Source organism: Mus caroli, chromosome 2 (assembly GCF_900094665.2).
Source record: "Mus caroli chromosome 2, CAROLI_EIJ_v1.1, whole genome shotgun sequence".
In the NCBI taxonomy this organism is placed as follows: Eukaryota; Metazoa; Chordata; class Mammalia; order Rodentia; family Muridae; genus Mus; species Mus caroli.
The window spans coordinates 81,424,283-81,443,308 of record NC_034571.1 but is presented as its reverse complement, the minus strand read 5'-3'; the positions used below and the strand labels follow the sequence as shown (position 1 = coordinate 81,443,308).

At 37.1% G+C, this 19,026-nt stretch overlaps 1 protein-coding gene and 1 pseudogene across 1 annotated transcript; both read left to right on the top strand.

Annotated features, from left to right (window-relative positions):
- The first annotated feature begins 2,448 nt into the window (after window positions 1-2,448).
- Window positions 2,449-4,305, top strand: LOC110306471 (annotated as a pseudogene).
- An 11,881-nt stretch (window positions 4,306-16,186) lies between these two features.
- On the top strand, window positions 16,187-17,126 carry LOC110290389 (olfactory receptor 5AS1-like). The gene has a single exon (XM_021156912.1). It carries the CDS (start codon window positions 16,187-16,189, stop codon window positions 17,123-17,125), a length of 939 nt encoding a protein of 312 aa, XP_021012571.1. The 3' UTR covers window position 17,126.
- The last annotated feature ends 1,900 nt before the right edge of the window (window positions 17,127-19,026 follow it).

Below are 19,026 nucleotides of genomic sequence, written 5' to 3'. Positions count from 1 at the left end.
AAAATAAACAACACAAGAACAGTAACAAATAAAGTAGAGTGTCAGTATTTTAAAGTCTGAATACCCAGTTTAGTAAATAAAGGTAAATGTGTGATTGAGAAATTAATGAGAGAAGCATGAGTCTCTACAAGATTAGTATCATTCGACTGTTTAATTTGTAGTTAAGTGACACCTCCATCATTTGTTCAGAACTGTGTTGGATACCAAAGTTCTTTTATGCATTGTTATCAATTTCACATAATATTCTGTACTTTTTTTTAAACCTTTCTTTTTTTATTAGATATTTTCTTTATTTACATTTCAAATGTTATCCCCTTTCCCCGTTGATTTCCCGTCCAAAACCCCCTACCCCTGCCCCATCCCCCTGCTCACCAACCCACCCACTCCCACTTCCTGGACCTGTCAGTCCCCTATACTGGAGCATAAAACTATCACAGGACCAAGGGCCTCTCCTCCCATTGATGACTGACTAGGCCATCCTCTACTATATATGCAGCTAGAGCCATGAATCCCACCAGGTGTTTTCTTTGGTTGGTGGTTTAATCCCTGAGAGCTCTGGGGGTACTGGTTGGTTCATATTGCTGTTCCTCCTATGAGGCTGCTAAGCCCTTCAGCTCCTTGGGTATTCTGTACTTCTTAATAGCAGTTTAGACATTGGATTTCTTTGAAAGTGTAGTCTATTTCTGATAGAATATCTATATCTTCATTATCTCAATACTTCCATTTATGAGCACATGACATCTTTCTATCCCCTAAGAACTTACTCAGTTTATCATTTCTGTGTTCTAAAGTTTCCATAGAAGAGATTTTTCACTTTTTCAGTTAAATCTATTTCAAGGTATCTTGACATAATAATCAAAGTAAATGGTTTTCTTATTTCTTGATCAGTGTATTTGTTATAGGGATATAGAAAAGTTATTGAAATGTTCTGTTATTTTTATATATTACAAAATTTTTTATCATGTTTGTCAACTATGAGACCCTTTTATCTGGGCATGGTGGCAAATACCTTTAATTGCAGCACTAAAATGGCAGAAGCAGGAGGATCTCTGTGAGCTCAAGGCCAGCCTAGAGTCCATAGAAATCTATGACAGCCAAAGCTATATATGGAGACCGTGTTTCAAAATTTTCTTTTTCTTGGTGAAGTCTTTTATTTCGCTTATATAAAGAATATATATATATATATATATATATATATATATATATATATATAGTGTTTCTGTATGTATACATATTACATGTAATTCAAAAAAAAATAAAAAAGATATTTTGGGCTTTGCTAGGGGAGGTGAGTCCGACCATGGTGGCACCACGGCTGAGAAGGCAGCGGCTGAAGAGAAAAAGGTCACAGCAGCTGTGGAGAAAGCGACCCTGGGCACCGAAGCCAGGTGTGTGTGTGTGTGTGTGTGGTTGGGGGGGGGGGTGGCAGGAGACAGAGCAACCTTGAGCCATGCAGGGGATGTCCCTCGGGGGACCCACCCGCTCTCCCCCCCAACCCTCCTTAGCACAAGCAGCCAGCAGCGGCGGGGGCAGGAGTCAGCCTGATTCCGACCATACCCTGCCCGCTTCCCCGGGCTCCTATTCTTTGGCCCCGGGACCCTAACCTCCTCCAGGGCGGTTCCCTGTGTCTGGGCATACGAGTACTGCCCACTGCTCTTTCATTCCCTCCCTGCACCTTCTTCCCTTCACTTTTGCCAGGGTTCTCTCTCTCCTCTTCTGTCCTGCCTGTCGCCTCCTCACCTCCCTCTCTTCCTCCAGCCTCCTTCCCTGGCTCATTCTGCCTAGGAAAGTTTGGTACATCTCCCCAGTACCCCCAATCAGGTCAACCAGACTCAGAGTAGGGGGCTATGTAGGAAGGCCTGAGAGTTCGAGGGGAGGGAAGCTGGAAGCTGGTTTCCCTGATAATTTCCCCTCATCTTTTTTGATTTAGAGTGGTTTTTTTTTTTTTAATTGTGTTTTTGAGGAGGTAGGAGGTGTTTAGAAAAGGATGTGGGAATGGAAGGGGTTAGATGAGTCAACCCTCTTACAAGATTCCAAGGGTGGCGTGTTACCAGATCCTTTTCACGTGCGGAGTTCAGGGGGTCAGGAGGTTTGGCCTTTATCCCCACATTCAAAGTTGCAACCTCTCCCCCATTAAGAATGGAGTTTTACTATCCACTTGTGGCAGGAATCCGGGGGGGGGTGAGGGGCCCTTTTTCTTTTCCTTTTTTTTTTCCTTCTTATTTTATGTTCTTAACTTTTATTTTGACAACCCATACCCTTCCACATACTCTCACCCCCAAATCGAATACCCAAGATTGTCAAACTTGTTTGGATTGACCGATGAAGACATAAAGTCTGTTCTGCTCTATATTTTTTGAGGTGGAGTGAGTTGTTTTTCTTCATTTTTTTAAGTGGCCAAATGACAGCTTGACCCAGTTTGCTTTCCAACAAAGGGCATTTTTTTGAATGTCTCTTTGTGGCACAAGAGCCAATGCAAAAATGATGGCGGTTTACAATGGCAGTACATCTACAGCTGCAGGTCACCACTACCACCATCATCACCACCTTCCACACCTTCCTCCTCCTCACCTTAACCACCACCACCACCCTCAACGCCACCTTCATCTAGGGTCGGCTGCTGCCGTACAGCCAGTCCAGCAGCATATGTCTTTGGCAGCTGTGGCAGCCCCTGCAGCAGCTACAGCCGCAGCCATGTTAAACCCTGGGCAAAAACAGCTATATTTCCCATCCTGGGCACCAGGTCAGGCTCCTGGGGCAGCCGCAGCAGCCCCAGTTCAGGTACAGGCTGGTGCAGCTGCTACAGTTAAGGCGCACCATCATCAGCACTCGCATCATCTGCAACAGCAGCTGGACATTGAGCCGGATAGACCTATTGGGTATGGAGCCTTTGGCTTTGTCTGGTCAGTAACAGATCCAAGAGATGGAAAGAGTAGCACCCAAAAAGATGCCCAACGTCTTCCAGAATCTTGTCTCTTGCAAAAGAGTCTTCCCGGAATTGAAGATGTTGTGTTTATTTAAACATGATAATGTACTCTCTGCCCTTGACATACTCCAACCTCCACACATTGACTATTTTGAAGAAATATATGTTGTCACAGAATTGATGCAGAGTGGCCTACATAAAATTATCGTCTCTCCTCAGCCACTCAGCTCGAATCATGTCAAAGTTTTTCTTTATCAGATTTTTCGAGGTTTGAAATACCTCCATTCAGCTGGCATTTTTTTTTAACTTTCATTACTTTTATTTATAATTCATCAAAATTCTTCCTATCAAACATAAAGCAAAAGGAACTGTGTCTGTGTTTCTCTCTGAGTATCACAACCAGAAGATGAACATCTAATAACCATCTTACAGTCAGTTTGGAAGAGATTAACAGCTAATATATTTTGAATCCATATTTACCAGATAATTCAAAAACTTCTCTATGGTTTCAATATATATTCCTTGAAAGACCATATTTGTTTTTCCTTAGATTAAAATCTATTTTTATCTTCTTTTTTTATTAGGTATTTTCTTCATTTACATTTCCAATGCTACCCCAAAAGTCTCCCATACCCTCCCCCACTCCCCTACCCACCCACTCCCACTTCTTGGCCCTGGCGTTCCCTGTACTGAAGCATATAAAGTTTGCAAGACCAAGGTGTCTCTATTCCCAATGTTGGCCGACTAGATCATCTTCTGATACATATGCAGCTAGAGACACGAGCTCCGGGGGATACTGGTTAGTTCATATTGTTGTTCCACCTATAGGGTTGCAGATCCCTTTAGCTCCTTGGGTACTCTCTCTAGCTCCTCCATTGGGGTCAGCTGGCATTTTACATGGAGACATTAAGCCAGGGAATCTCCTTGTGAACAGCAATTGTGTTCTAAAGATTTGTGATTTTGGCGCCCTCTCCAGCCAGGCCACACGTGAAGCTGTTCACCTGCTTTGCAGGATGTTGGTCTTTGATCCATCAAAAAGAATATCCGCTAAGGATGCCTTAGCCCACCTCTACCTAGATGAAGGGCGGCTCAGATACCATACATGTATGTGTAAGTGCTGCTTTTCCACCTCGACAGGGAGAGTCTACACCAGGGACTTTGATCCTGTCACCAACCCCAAATTTGATGACACCTTTGAGAAGAACCTCAGCTCTGTCCGACAGGTTAAAGAAATTATCCACCAGTTCATTCTGGAACAGCAGAAAGGAAACAGAGTGCCTCTCTGCATCAACCCGCAGTCCGCTGCCTTTAAGAGCTTTATTAGTTTCACTGTCGCTCAGCCGCCTGAGATGTTGCGGTCTCCTCTGGTGTGGGAGTGACTGTGGAAGACACTGTACTATTGAAGATGTAATGCAGCTTTCACTGGAGTCTGGGATTTGCAATTCTGGAGGGTTAATCATGCTTGTACTGTAATTTTACTAATGCAGTTTTAAATTAACAACCACTACTTATATGATATGAATATTTAGAAATGTTACTAGACTTTTAATCTTGTAAAGTGGTTGTGCTTTTAGAAGAAAAAAAATATTTTACCCAGAGTTGCACATGGTTAAAGAATTCAGTGCAGCTGTTATGGCTCACCTCAGAACAAATGAAAATTGAACCAAATTTGGGCATTTGGGGTTTATGTTTTTATTTTATTATTATTATCATTTAATGAAGTAAGATTGTTCACATGTATACACTGAGACACAGAGGACAGTCATACATTTTGATATTTGAGCCATTCCTAAAGATTAAGGGTTTTCTAAAACTAAAGAATCTAGAAAGCTTGCCAGTGACCAATCTTGGAGCCTTGTGAGCTGACTGTGGCTGTGCCTGGGGCATGGGCGGGAGAGGCTTGCCACCTGTGATTGGCGTCTCATTAGAGCAGTGCTGGTGGTGTGTGCTGTCTAACCTCCAATACTGGGAGAAACTAACCCTCGGTTTCCCTTCCCCGTTATATATATCTAATAATATATATATTATTAGAAGTTTTTCTGCTCTTTCTTACATTAAAAAAAAAAAGACCCAAGCATGCATCTTTCATGTGTGTAAATCATTTCTGGGCTAATTTCAAAAGAATCCCAACACTGTTGTATAGAGAACTAGCTTGCACATTTTAGGTCTGTGAAATTCTGTGAGACATTTTCCTGCACTGGACAGTGAAAAATAATAAATAAAAGACAAAGATTTTTTTTTTTAAGTTACAGCCATAAAGGCACATAGGGAATCATGTCAAATGTGTTTGTGTCCTTAGGCAAAGCTGTGGGAGTCTTGAGATGTCATAGTAGTAAATAACTTATTACTTTTTTGACAAATTCTTTTTCCTGCTGGAACACTGAACTCTGTGCATATGTGAATATGAGCACCAATGGAAGGCCTCTACCTCTTGGAGTTACACAACTTGGCATGTTACCTCCACACACTGAAGATGACTTTTTTTTTTTTTTAAGTTCAATGTGGAGACTTGAAACTTGAATGTCCTTTCCAACTTTTATATTAAAAATAAAAAGACAAGAAAATTGAAGAGTGTTTTTCACCTGTATGAGGAGTACTAATGGAATCGTCTAGAAACAGGTCTAGGAAAAAGCTTGGTGTGTGTTACGGACAATTAACTGTTAAAGTTATTGTAAGTTATCTGTATTTAGCAGCGTATTTTCATCTTGAGTGATCTGAGCTGAATTAGAAGACTATTAAGTTATATTTGGAAGTTTTAACTTCAGTGAAGTAATTATTTGCTGTGAAAGAAACAAACATTGAATTACTAAACAAAGATGCTGCAATATCTTTGTTGTTGTTGTTTTTTATGAGGCTCCTGAGAAGCTACCCAATGGAAGCATTTCAATTCCCTTGAATGAGTATCAAAAGAGCCCGAGAAGACACTGGTATGAAAGGTACAATCTCAGAGGTTGATCAGTTACCATGGCACACTTTCTGGTCACTTTGTACAATGTTGATTTGAAGTACAGTGGTGAGAACATTAAACGTGACATTTGAAAATGAAAAAAAAAAGATAATTTGACTTTTTATAAATGCATTTAAGACATACTACTGTTAAAATAATAGATACAGGGTACTGACTTTGGAGGTTAAAATATAGATACAGTATAAAAACTCAGTACAGACGGAAATGAGTTGATATTGCTCTTTCAAATTCAACTGAATAGCAACAAGATTTCTAATAATAACTCTTTATGCAAATGATTAATAGAATTAACTAGAAATTTATCTGAATAAGACACAAAGAATTGTAAGTATATGATAGAATGCTCACCATCAGTAATGAAGAAATGACAATCTAAAGTGCAATGAGATACAGTCTCACATGTGCGAATATCAAAGAAATAAAATGATACAAAATATAAAATCAGACAAAGGGGGGATGGGAACTCTGAAACATAGGTATTCTGAATACAAATTTATAAATTTATTATAGAAGCATAAGCCTTCAACTCCCAAAATAAAAGCAGAAAGAAAGCCTATGTAGTTCAACAGTGAAGAATAGAAAAGAAAAAAAAAAAAAGAAAGAAAGAGAGAGGGAGGGAAAAAGAAACAATAAATATGTTGAATTTATTTTGAAGATCACTTTATTTTGAGCACTATGTAATGTACAGTACATTTGTTATCAGTTGAAAAATATCAAAGGATGACATGAACAGATTTCTTGATACAAACTTCTATATACCTGGATTTTATTGTATAATTTCTTCCATTCTCTGTGGTTATAAATTATTAAAGCAGAAAATTAATCATTAACATCAAAGATGTTTAAAGCCTATTTAAAAATATTTAATTATATTCACAGTATATATTATTAATAAACAATTCATATTTTACAATTACCCTTGTATTAATTTCCACTTTTTAGAAAAATTTTTAATAAGTTTCATTAAAAGTTACTTTATGATTATTGACCACATTAATTGACATATAATATTAGATAATAGGTACTGAATAAATATTTACAATTTCAAAATGAATGAACATATATGATTTTTAATTTCTTAAAACTATAACACTTTTATATTTCCCTTTTGTAAGCTTCTTTGTGTCTATAAGTTAAGTATGTGGAATTAAATAATGTAAGGAAAACAAGTATTTTTTTAATGCAGTTGTTTCTGTGACCTTAACATATATTTGAATTTTTTAATATATAGAAAAGAATGAGAACATACTGGTTCACTAAGTATCTGTTATGGCTTCTGATTTCTCCTGAGACTCAATAGGAAATGACATTATTAAGAAACATTCAAATGTTGCCTATACTTTTCCCAAGATGAAGCAATTATACAATTGTCAATGGACTTCATTAATAGAGTAGAACAAGTTTCAGAATCACCCAAATAGCTTCACTCTGTTTTCACTATTTCCCCCCAGGATGTAATCATTTGTAATATTTATCCTATCTGTTATGTTTGCTTCAGTAAGTTTAAAGTTCGACTAAAAACTGTACCAAAAGATTGCCATTGATTAGACCCTTTGGGTATTTATTTAGTTAATTTAAATAATCAAAGAGTGCAGGCATTCGTACCAAAAACTAAGAGACAGAAAAGCTAAAATGATGACTTCACAAATAGAAGAGAGTCATATTTAATGTGGCTAGTGTGTTTTAATGATCTGAAGTCATCATTTAGTTATTTGCATTGTTTTTCCCTGAATAATTACAATGATGACAAGATTTTATTTGGTAAAATATACCATTTTGTAAATAATTATGAAAATAATGGTTCAGAGAAAGCTAGATAAGTTGCACTCAGAATGCTTTGCACAATTTCAATTAAGAACTGAAGTGAATTAGCAGTGTTTTACTTATTTATTATTTTTTTAGACAGGCTGTATTGAACCCACTATGTAGCTTAAGGGTGACCTTAAACTTCTGATCTCCCTTAATGCTCTGATTAGAGGCCTATGTATGTATATATAAGAAGAAATTGCAAGAGGGCTATGCATTTATTTATTTATCATCCACCTCTAAATTAAAAATGGACAGAGGTATAAAGACTTTGCAGAACAACTTTGAGTGCGCATTATTTTCTTGAATGGAGTAAAAGTTTTTAACTTGTAAGAGGATTTACTGAGATCAGAAATGCCCCCAGCTGTATATAAAATGAATGTAATGTTGAGACATGAAAGCACATACTAAATGTATTTTATCTTTTATGTTGCAAGCAAACAAGATTCTGAAAAAAATATTTACAGAATTTTTTTCTTTTCTCTGTATTTCTGACCCCATGGATAGAAAAAACATCATAGAATTCTAGTAACCTATTGAAAGAAAACACATGTCTAATAAGTGAAGATTCTGTAAGCCAGATATAACATATAATTCCAGGACTTTTGAGAAAAGGCTTTACTCCAGGCCTGTTCACTCAAGTTTCTAGATTTCTCAGAAAAATGAGAGAGCAATCATTCAAAAGTGCAGGCCCACTGGGGGACATTGCATGTGCAAATGGTAGCAGTGAACATTTCTGTTAGAATATCTCATTATACACCCACCCCAACATGACCTACACAAATATAGTCCAAGTATTTCAAGTTTTCATTAAAAGTGCTTTCTTTTATTTTGTGGATAATTCTATTCTTTCAACACAGAGACAGTGATAGTGAAAGTGTTTGTTATAGTTGCTGTTTTTCCTGAAAAACTCACATGAACAAATGTGGAAGGAAATACCAAATAGTTTTTTTGCTTCTCCTTCCAAATTAAGGTGAATGTTCTGGAAGGTTTGTTTGTTTGTTTGCTTTGTATTGGTTTTCTGTGTGTGAGTTGTTAAGGTAATGAAAAAAATAACAGCAACAAAACAAACTATGCAGATTACAAACTACCTGAAGTTCACTAGAATAATATGTATTTGTGTGTGTGTGTGTATGTTTGTGTGTGTGTGTGTGTGTGTGTGTGTGAGAGAGAGAGAGAGAGAGAGAGAGAGAGTTGTGTACATGCAGCACACATACCATGGTGCATATGTGGATGTCAGAAAATAATTTTCAGAAATCCCACTTTATACTCTGCCTTGTAGACACAGGATATTCCTCATTACTCTCTCATTCTACTACATAGCTAGGGATAGCTGGCCCTTAAATTTCAGGAATTTTTTTTCTACTCCCTCTCTTGACCTAAGTGTACTAAGATTGTGGATGTGTACTACACATGAAGTGCATTGTACAAGGTCTAGAGTAAAACACAAGCCATTATGTTAAAGAACAAAAACTGTATCTGTTGAGTCACCCTCCTGGCTCAATTCTCTGGCCTCTGATGATGTATTACTCATTATAAACATACATACTAATCTGCTCAAATTCATAAAGTGTATAACATACTTATTTTCCACACATATCCATTATTACTACATGTATAATTGGAGAAGAGTTACATTTACATTAGAATCAAATGTATATTTACATTAGAATCAGACTTTACACTAGACCTGTGTAATAAAAAAATAACAAGAGACAGGGCATGACTCAACAACTATGTGTCCCAGAGCTATTCATGTCAAAGGACAGGGCAGCTCCTGGACACTTTGGTAGAATCTTTTTATCTGTTTTACAGTTCTTCATTTTTCATAGTCTTTGTTCCCTAACTACTGATTGCTAGAATTTTTTAATTTTTTTATTAGATATTTTCATTTACATTTCAAATGCTATCCCAAAAGACACCTATACACTCCCCCCACCCTGCTCCCCAACCCACCCACTCCTACTTCCTGCCCCTGGTATTCCCCTGTACTGGGACATATGATATTCACAATACCAAGGGTCTCTCCTCCCATTGATGGCTGACTAGGCCATCCTCTGCTACATATGCAACTAGAGACACAGTTCTGTGGGGTACTGCTTAGTTCATATTGTTGATCTGCCTATAGGGTTGCTGACCCCTTTAGCTCCTTGGGTACTTTCTCCAGCTCCTTCTTTAGGGGCCCTGTGTTCCATCCAATAGATGACTGTGAGCATCCACTTCTGTATTTGCCAGGCACTGGCATAGCCTCACATGATATCAGGGTCCTGTTAGCAAAATATTGCTGGCATATGCAATAGTGTCTGCATTTGGTGGTTGTATATGGGATGGATCCCTGGGTGGGGCAGTCCCTCCATGGTCCTTTTTTCTGTCTCAGCTTTGAACATTGTCTCTTGGGTATTTTGTTCTCCATTCTAAGAAGGAACAATGTATCCACATATTGGTCTTTATCAGTGACTGCATATCATGTGTGTTCTTTAGTGATAGGATCAAGTATATGTGGATCAAGGAACTCCACATAAAACCAGAGACTCTAAAACTTATAGAGGAGAAAGTGGGGAAAAGCATTGAAGATAATGAGCACAGGGGGGAAATTCTTGAATTTAGGGGGACTAATATCCAATATATATAAGGAACTCAAGAAGCTGGACTCCAGAAAAATCAAATAACCCTATTAAAAAATGTGGTACAGAGCTAAACAAAGAATTCTCAACTGAAGAATACCAAATGGCTGAGAAGCACCTGAAAAAATGTTCAACATCCTTAATCATCAGGGAAATGCAAATCAAAACAATCCTGAGATTCCACATCACACCAGTCAGAATGGCTAAGATAAAAATTCAGGTGACAGCAGATGCTGGCAAGGATGCAGAGAAAGAGAAACACTCCTCCATTGTTGATGGGATTGCAAGCTGATACAACCACTCTGGAAATCAGTCTAGAGGTTCCTCAGAAAATTGGACATAGTACTACCTGAGGATCCAGCAATACCTTTCCTGGGCATATACCCAGAAGATGTTCCAACTTGCAATAAGGATACCTGCTCCACCATGTTCATAGCAACCTTCTTTATAATTGCCAGAAGCTGGAAAGAACCCAGGTGTCCCTCAACAGAGCAATGAATACAGAAAATGTTGTACATTTACACAATGGAGTACTACTCAGCAGTTAAAAACAATGACTTTATGAAATTCTTACGCACATAGATGGATCTGGATGATTGCTAGTTTTTAATCTACAAATGTGTATTGTTGTTTATTAAATGAGAAGCCCTTCTTGCAGAGAGACATTTGATCATGAAGTTTCTGCTGTGCAGGTCAAACACATTGCCTGCTCTTAATATCAATATCCTATTTTATCTATTTTACAGTTTTCAATTTTTGTAAGTTACATGGCACTCTCAAATAAGTGAAAGGAGAAAACAGACACCCTCTTCTGCCCTACAAAATGTTTTTGGTTTTTTTTTTTGAGATTATAATATAATTACATCATTTCCCTCTTTCCTTTCCTCCCACCAACCTTCCTATACACCATTTTGCCACTACCTTTATATTCAGTTGTTGTTACTCAGTCCTTTGTAACTTGAAGCTTTGTCAGACTAATTTTGCATGATTGTTAGGATCATCCTTGTTCAGTTCATATTTGAGAGTTCAGGTTAGTAAAACTTTATATGAGTAGCATCTAGTAATATTAGGAGACACAATACTATGACTCTCATACACTTTTTACTCTTTCTTAGGCAATGCTTGCTCCCAGAGTCTTAGGTGAAAGAGTGTGTTGTACATATATTTTCGGGACTGGACCCCACAGGTCTGTATTTTTATTAGTTGTATTTTAGTGTAGTGTTCTCCATCTGTTGCAAAGAGAAATTTCTTTGATTAAGAATGAAGACTATGCTTATCTGTATGTATAAGAATTGGTAACTACAGATTGTTATAAAAGATTATGCTGGTTTAATAAATTAGAGGCTGAAGATTCTCCCCACAATGACTATGACTTACTAACAGTATATATTCAGTTAGTAACAGGGCTAGTGTACCTCTTGTTAAACAGGTCTTAAGTCCAATTAGACAGGTATTGGCTACTGCTCCTACCACTGTTGTACAATTAAGACTTTCCTGCCATGCTGGTCATTGATGTGGATTACAGGTGTCACAGATGGGTAGAACTGTTGGCTACCTCCATCCTTTGGAAGCTTATATGCTATCTTCCCAGAGAGGAGCCATTCAGCTGAACTTTTTTTCATCTGGACTAACAATGCTCCCTCCAAGAACCAAAGACTACCTAAGAAAACCCCAAGTAATAGGCAGGAGAAGCCTCTGTTAAGCTGTCTAAGCACTGTCCAAGAGACTCCAAAACATACAATATTTGCTCTTGTTCACCCTCTGAGGTGTAAAGTAATTTCCTATTGCTGAAAACAGCATGCACTTCAAGAGAGCCTAAGAATTCCAGAAATGGAAGTGACCTAAAAGAAGTTTCAATCAGTTGTTTCTGTGTGTTGTGCCTGAGAATCTCTGTGCTGCTACTTGTTCTGCTCAAGAGTTATCTTTTTCTGATTGAATTCCTTTACTGGCATAGAAAATGATTAAGCCTCCTAGACATTATTCTTCCAAATATCACTGAACCTATACTTTGTGTTTTCCTCATATAAGTATCCTTCAAAGACTCCTGCAATCGTTGAATTCTCAATGGAAATTTACAGAGACTATAGAGGCATGTCAAGGAAAAAAACAAATTATTCTTAGGGTTTATAATGAAATATTGCCTTGTGATGTAAAAACAAATGTGATGTTTATTCTTTTTTTTTTTTTTGGAGAAAATAATAAAAATTTAATTGAAAGAACTCCTGGTGGAAAATAAGCAGGACAATATGAGCAATGAAATTAACAACATAGCCTTATACTATAATTCAAAGTAGGAAAAATAACATTGATGAATCAATAGTGACATGAATGAGTTTGCATAGGTAAGTAGGTAAATGAATAAAATAAATGCCCTATCAAGGTGTATTCTTTGTTTTGTTTTGTTTTGTTTTTTGATATTTAATTTTTATTGGTCATTTGTATTTCTTTTATTTTAAAGTGGATATTTTCTTTATTTACATTTCAAATGTTATCCCCTTTTCTTGTTTCCCCTCCAGAAACCCCCTATCACTTCATCCTTCCCCCTCCTTCTATGAGGGTGCTCTCCCACCACCCACCCACTCCCACTCCATGCCCTGGCATTATCCTACATTGGCTCATTGAGCATCACATGACCAAGGGCCTCTCCTTCCATTGATGTCCAACAAGGCCATCCTCTGCTACATAGGTGGCTGGAGTCATGGGTCCCTCCATGTGTACTATTTGGTTTAGTCCCTGGGAGCTCTTGGGGGTCTGGTTGGTTGATATTATTGTTCTTTCTATGGGGTTGCAAACCCGATCACCTCCTTCAGTCCTTTCTTGGTTTAACTCCTCCTTTGGGGTTCCCATGCTTAGACAGATGGTTGGTGGCAAGTACCTACATCTATATTGATCAGGATCTGGCAGAGCCTCTCAGGAGATGGCTATATCAGGCTCCTGTCAGCAAGCAGTTCTTGGCATCCACCATAGTGTTTAGATTTGGTGTCTGTATGTGGGATACCCCAAGTGGAGCACTCTCTTTCATGGTCTTTCTTTCAATCTCAACTCCACCATTTGTCACCATATTTCCTCCCTTGAGTATTTTGTTCCCTCTTCAGAGAAGGACTGAATCATCCACACTTTGGTCTTCCTTCTTCTTGAGCTTCATGTTGTCTGTGAATTGTATCTTTGGCATTCCAGGCTTTTGGGCTAATAACCACTTATCAGTGAGTGCATACCACGTGTATTCTTTTGTGACTGGGTTACCTTGGTCAGGACCCTGAAATTTCACCTCACACCAGTCAGAATAGCTAATATAAAAAACTCAGGTGACAGTGGAAAAAGGAACCCTCTTCCATTGTCTGTGAGATTGCAACTTAGTACAACCACTGTGGAAATCAGTCTGGTGGTTTCTCAGAAACTTGGACATAGTACTATCGGAGGACCCAGCTATACCATTCCTGGGCATATACCCAAAAGATTTTTCAAAATATAACAAGGACACATGGTCCACTATGTTCATAGCAGTCTTATTTATAATAGCTAGAAGCTGAAAAGAACCCAGGTGTCCTTCATCAGAAAAATAGATACAAAAAATGTGCTATATTTATACAATGGAGAAATTAAATTTAGTTAGCTATTAAAAACAATGACTTCATGAAAGTCTTAGGCAAATGGGTTGAATTAGAAAATATCATCCTGAGTGATATTTATTCCTATATAAGAGTCAATCATGCTGTTACTCTTCATTTTATTTCATTTAAAAGAACTCAGCTAAGTCATTTCTCTGCAGAGAATAATTGGCTGCACAGTTGTCCATAGGGAAGACAATCACTCTGGGATAATATCACACTTGTCATGGACTGCAGGATAAATAGCGATCTCTCACAAGCTTTACTTCCAAAACCCGGGGAGAAATATTGTCTCCAAAGCAAAACAGGTTCTACTGTTAAAAATCTTAAATGGTGCTGAGGTAAGTGTTTTAATTCCTTATGTAGCAGCAAATATCGAAGGTTAATGTTACAAAGCCAATGCTTATGCTTAAGATAATATGTGTCTTTGTTGATTCCATATGAGAGCCAGCCTTCATGAGGGCTAAGAGAATAGGTGGCAACAGACAGTATAATATACCTAAACTAGCCTCACCTATGACAATTAAACAGAAACACTGAACACTAATTTACATACTTCCAAGAGAAGAAAGCTGACTTTTTTTACATTTTAGAAACTTGAGAACCAATGGCAAAAAACACTCCGTAATTTTATTTACAGAACAGGAAGTTTTTTATTTTTCTTTTATTGGATATTTTATGTATTTACTTTTCAAATGTTATCCCCTTTCCCAGTTTCCCCTCCAGAAACACCCTGCTTCTATGAGGGTGTTCCCCTACCCACCAACACACTCCTGCCTCCCTGACCTGGCATTCCCTGAAACTGGGACATAGAACCTCTACAGGACCAAGAGCCTCTTCTCCCATTGACACCAGACCAGGTCATCCTCTGCTACATATGTGGCTGGAGCATGGGCTCCACTCTTTGGGTGGTGGTTTAGTCTTTGAGAACTTTTGGGAGGTTTGGTTGATAATGTTGTTCTTCCTATGGGGTTGCAAACCTCTTCAGCTATTCTTTAACATTTACTTCAACTTTTTGTTAAATTGTTAACAAATACAAGAACCCCTTTTATTGAGATTTTTATCCTCTTTTTGTGTGGATGTTTGTCTATCCTCTGTGTCCCACTCTTGTGCAGTCAACTGTTTTCTGTTATAAATATCAGATAGAAGGATTTGGCATTTCACTGTGTGGTACTGGAGACACAATGGCCATGATGGAACAGAGAGGAATAATAATGGTATAATGAGGAATAAAAGTACTTCCATACATCTGTAGTATGTTTTTGAAAGAGGGGATAGAGTAGCAACAGTTAAAATAATTAGGGAACACGTTGTTGGGTGATTGTTTTCAAACTATTCAGACACTTTATTTAAAAATTTACAAATATGGACTAGATCATTCCTAAGCTTCCACAACTGTAACTAATACTCTTTAATTATATAACCCAACCTGTAATTTCTACAGCAGTATAAAATAGTTCAAGATCATAAGCATTGCAGTAGAGTAAAAAGGCATGTGAACTTGGATAAATTAATTATATCTTTTGTTTCAGTGCAACTGTAAAAAAATTTTTCTCTAACATTATATATTACAATCAAGAAATCTAAATAAAATGAGACATGCAAATACACTGTCTACTGTCTATACTTCATAATTTATACTAGTTATTTATTACTTTTATCAGGACCATCATCAACATCATCCTTATCAACTACCATGGGTAAACAGGTGGTGTATGAAACTGTACCCCAGCTTTAAATCCTATAAATAGGAATAATCAAGATTTAAATTATATAAAGCTATTCTATGTACTGTTGCTTTATGGTTACAGGGTTGGTATTATAATGATTATACCTTATTTTTTTGTAGTGGCATTTATGCAATTATTAATTTTTTTCTTGCCTGTTTATTGTTCTGTTGTTTCCAATAAATATATTTTGATAAGTGTGGCTTATTTATGAAATTCTAAAAGCACATTTTAGTATTACATAAAGGTTTCTGATAAATTTTAGAGTTATAAAATATACTTGATCTAATTTTAGCCCCAAATTGTAATTCCAACATGGTATGATTATTATTAATGAGAAAATAGTGATGCCTAAATGAAATAATGTAGGCTATCCTATTTATTTAAAAATTGTGTCTATCATATATAAGTATTATTCTTGCTTCCTTAGAGGAGAAAACAAGGACATTGGTTCATCTGTCAACCAGAGAACTTTACATTGCTGGATATCATCAACTGCCAATGAGAAAATCAAGAAGCCCAAGAAGATGCAGTATACAAACTATACCAAGCTAACAGAGTTTATATTTATCGGATTCACAGATTACCAGCCATTAAGACTCACACTGTTTTTGGTGTTTTTCATAGTTTACACCTTAACTTTGGTGGGAAATATCGGCTTAATAATCCTAGTTAATATTGACTTAAGCCTTCAAACTCCCATGTATCACTTTCTTAGCAATCTGTCTTTCTTAGATATTAGCTATTCTACAGCCATTGCACCTAAAATGCTGGTAGACTTCTTAGCCTCCAAGAAGAGCATCTCATTCTATGGATGTGCTATACAGATGTTTTTCTTTGCATGCTTTGCAGATGCTGAGTGCCTTATCCTGGCTGCAATGGCATACGACCGCTATGCAGCCATTTGCAACCCACTGCTTTACTCTACATTGGTGTCTCGAAGGGTCTGCTTCAGCCTTGTTGTGTTGGCTTATTTTAGCGGAAGTGTGACCTCACTGGTGCATGTGTCCCTTGCATTTATGCTTCCATACTGTAGGTCCAATATTGTCAACCACTTTTTTTGTGATATCCCACCTCTCCTTGCTTTATCATGTGCAGACACTCATATTAATGAGCTTCTGCTCTTTGCTCTATGTGGTACAATCCAGACCAGCACTTTCATGGTCATCCTTATTTCTTACTCCTGCATCCTCATCACTGTTTTGAGCATCAAGTCCACAGGAGGCAGGAGCAAAACATTCTCCACTTGTGCTTCTCATCTCATAGCAGTCACCTTGTTTTATGGAACACTGCTGTTTATGTACTTGCGTCCCACCACTAGCTATTCCCCAGACACTGATAAGGTAGTTGCTTTGTTTTACACTGTTGTATTTCCTATGTTGAATCCAATAATTTACAGCTTCAGAAATAAGGATGTGAAAAATGCACTAAAAAAATTGTTTGATAGACTGGGGATCTTCAAGTGAATGAGAATACAAGTTGCTTATAAATGTTAATTCCTGGCTGGCTTTAAAGATATATGTTCTCATTATTAAAAAAATCCACAAATACTGTACTTTTATAATATAACTTTACCATTTTATTTACTCCAGATACACAGACACTGTTAAGTGTTTATTCTTCCATTGAGTAAGATACTTCTCCATTTATTCACATCCTCAATTACTTTCTTTAAGATTTTATGATTTCATTCAATATTGAATACATTCAAAGTAATTTCTTGACTGTATCTACTAAGACAATTTTTTCAATTCTTTTTCATATTCTTCGCAGCTAGTATATATGAAGGCTACTTAATTTTAATACTGACAATGTATTTTGAAACTCTACAGGATATATTGCCACAGTCTTTTTTCATAGTCTTCAAATTGTTTTGTGCAAGATTTCATGTAATTTTTAAACAGAGAAAATTTAGTTTTTAATTTTTTCAAAATACAAGACATTTTCTTCTTTTTCTGTATAATTATCTGACTACAAATTCTACTACTCTATGACTTAGTAATATCAAATATATGTGTACATTTAGAAAAATATCAGTTTTTTGTTTTCTATACATAGGTTTAATATAAAATTATTTCTTTAATTCGACATCATGAATTTATTTATTCAAATATCTGCTACATTTAAAAGTTCATTTGAAGAAATTATTGAAGGAATTAAGTAAATAAATGGTATGTTTAATCTCTTACATCAAAACTCACCATAAAACGTTCTACTCCAGAGAAGTATTGCATTTGTTATGGTTTTACTATTAGTAATATTTTAATCACATTTCAATGTGTTAAGTATACAATATGAAAAGAAAATTAGTGAGATATAATTCACAGTTTTAAATTAAATATGATAAACTACATTTCCATACTTGAAACTTACAAAGTTCAATTGTATGAGTGTGTGTGTGTGTGTGTGTGTGTGTGTTTGTGCATATGCATGTGCATGTTTAAACAGGGGTACATTGACATGTGTACATATGTAAATTCACATAATGATTGACACTGGGTGGCTTTTTCAGTTGAACCCAACCTTAATTTTCTCTCCCTGTGTTATGGGGTTCTCTCTTTTTCTTTCTTTCTTTGTTTCTTTTTTTTTTTAATTTTTAAATTTATTTTTTCAATTAGGTATATTCTCCGTTTACATTGCAAATGCTATCCCAAAGTCCCCCAGACCCTCCCCCGACCCCACTCCCCTACCCACCCAGTCCCACTTCTTGGCCCAGGCATTCCCCTGTAGTGAGGCATATAAAATTTGCAAGATCAAGGGACCTTTCTTCCCAATGAAGGTCAGCTAGGCCATCTTCTGATACATATGCAGCTAGAGACACGAGCTCTGAGAGTACTGGTTAGTTCATATTGTTTTTCCACCTATAGGGTTGGAGACCCCTTTAGCTCTTTGGATACTTTCTCTAGCTCCTCCATTGGGGGCCCTGTGTTCCAACAAATAGCTGACTGTGAGCATCCACTTTTGTGTTTGCCAGGCCCCAGCATAGCCTCACAAGAGACAGCTATATCATGGTCCTTTTAGCAAAATCTTGCTGGTGTATGGAGTGGTGGGTGATTATGGGATGGTTCCCTGGGTATGGCAGTCCCTAGATGGTCCATCCTTTGGTCTCAGCTCCAAACTTTGTCTCTGTAACTCCTTCCATGAGTGTTTTGTTCCCAATTCTAAAAAGGGGCAAAGTGTTCACACTTTGGTCTTTGTTCTTCTTGAGTTTCATGTGTTTTTGCAAATTGTATCTTATATCTTGGGTATTCTAAGTTTCTGGACTAATATCCACTTATCAGTGAATACATATCATGTGAGTTCTTTTGTGATTGGGTTACCTCACTCAGGATGATGCCCTCCAGGTCCATCCATTTGGCTAGGAATT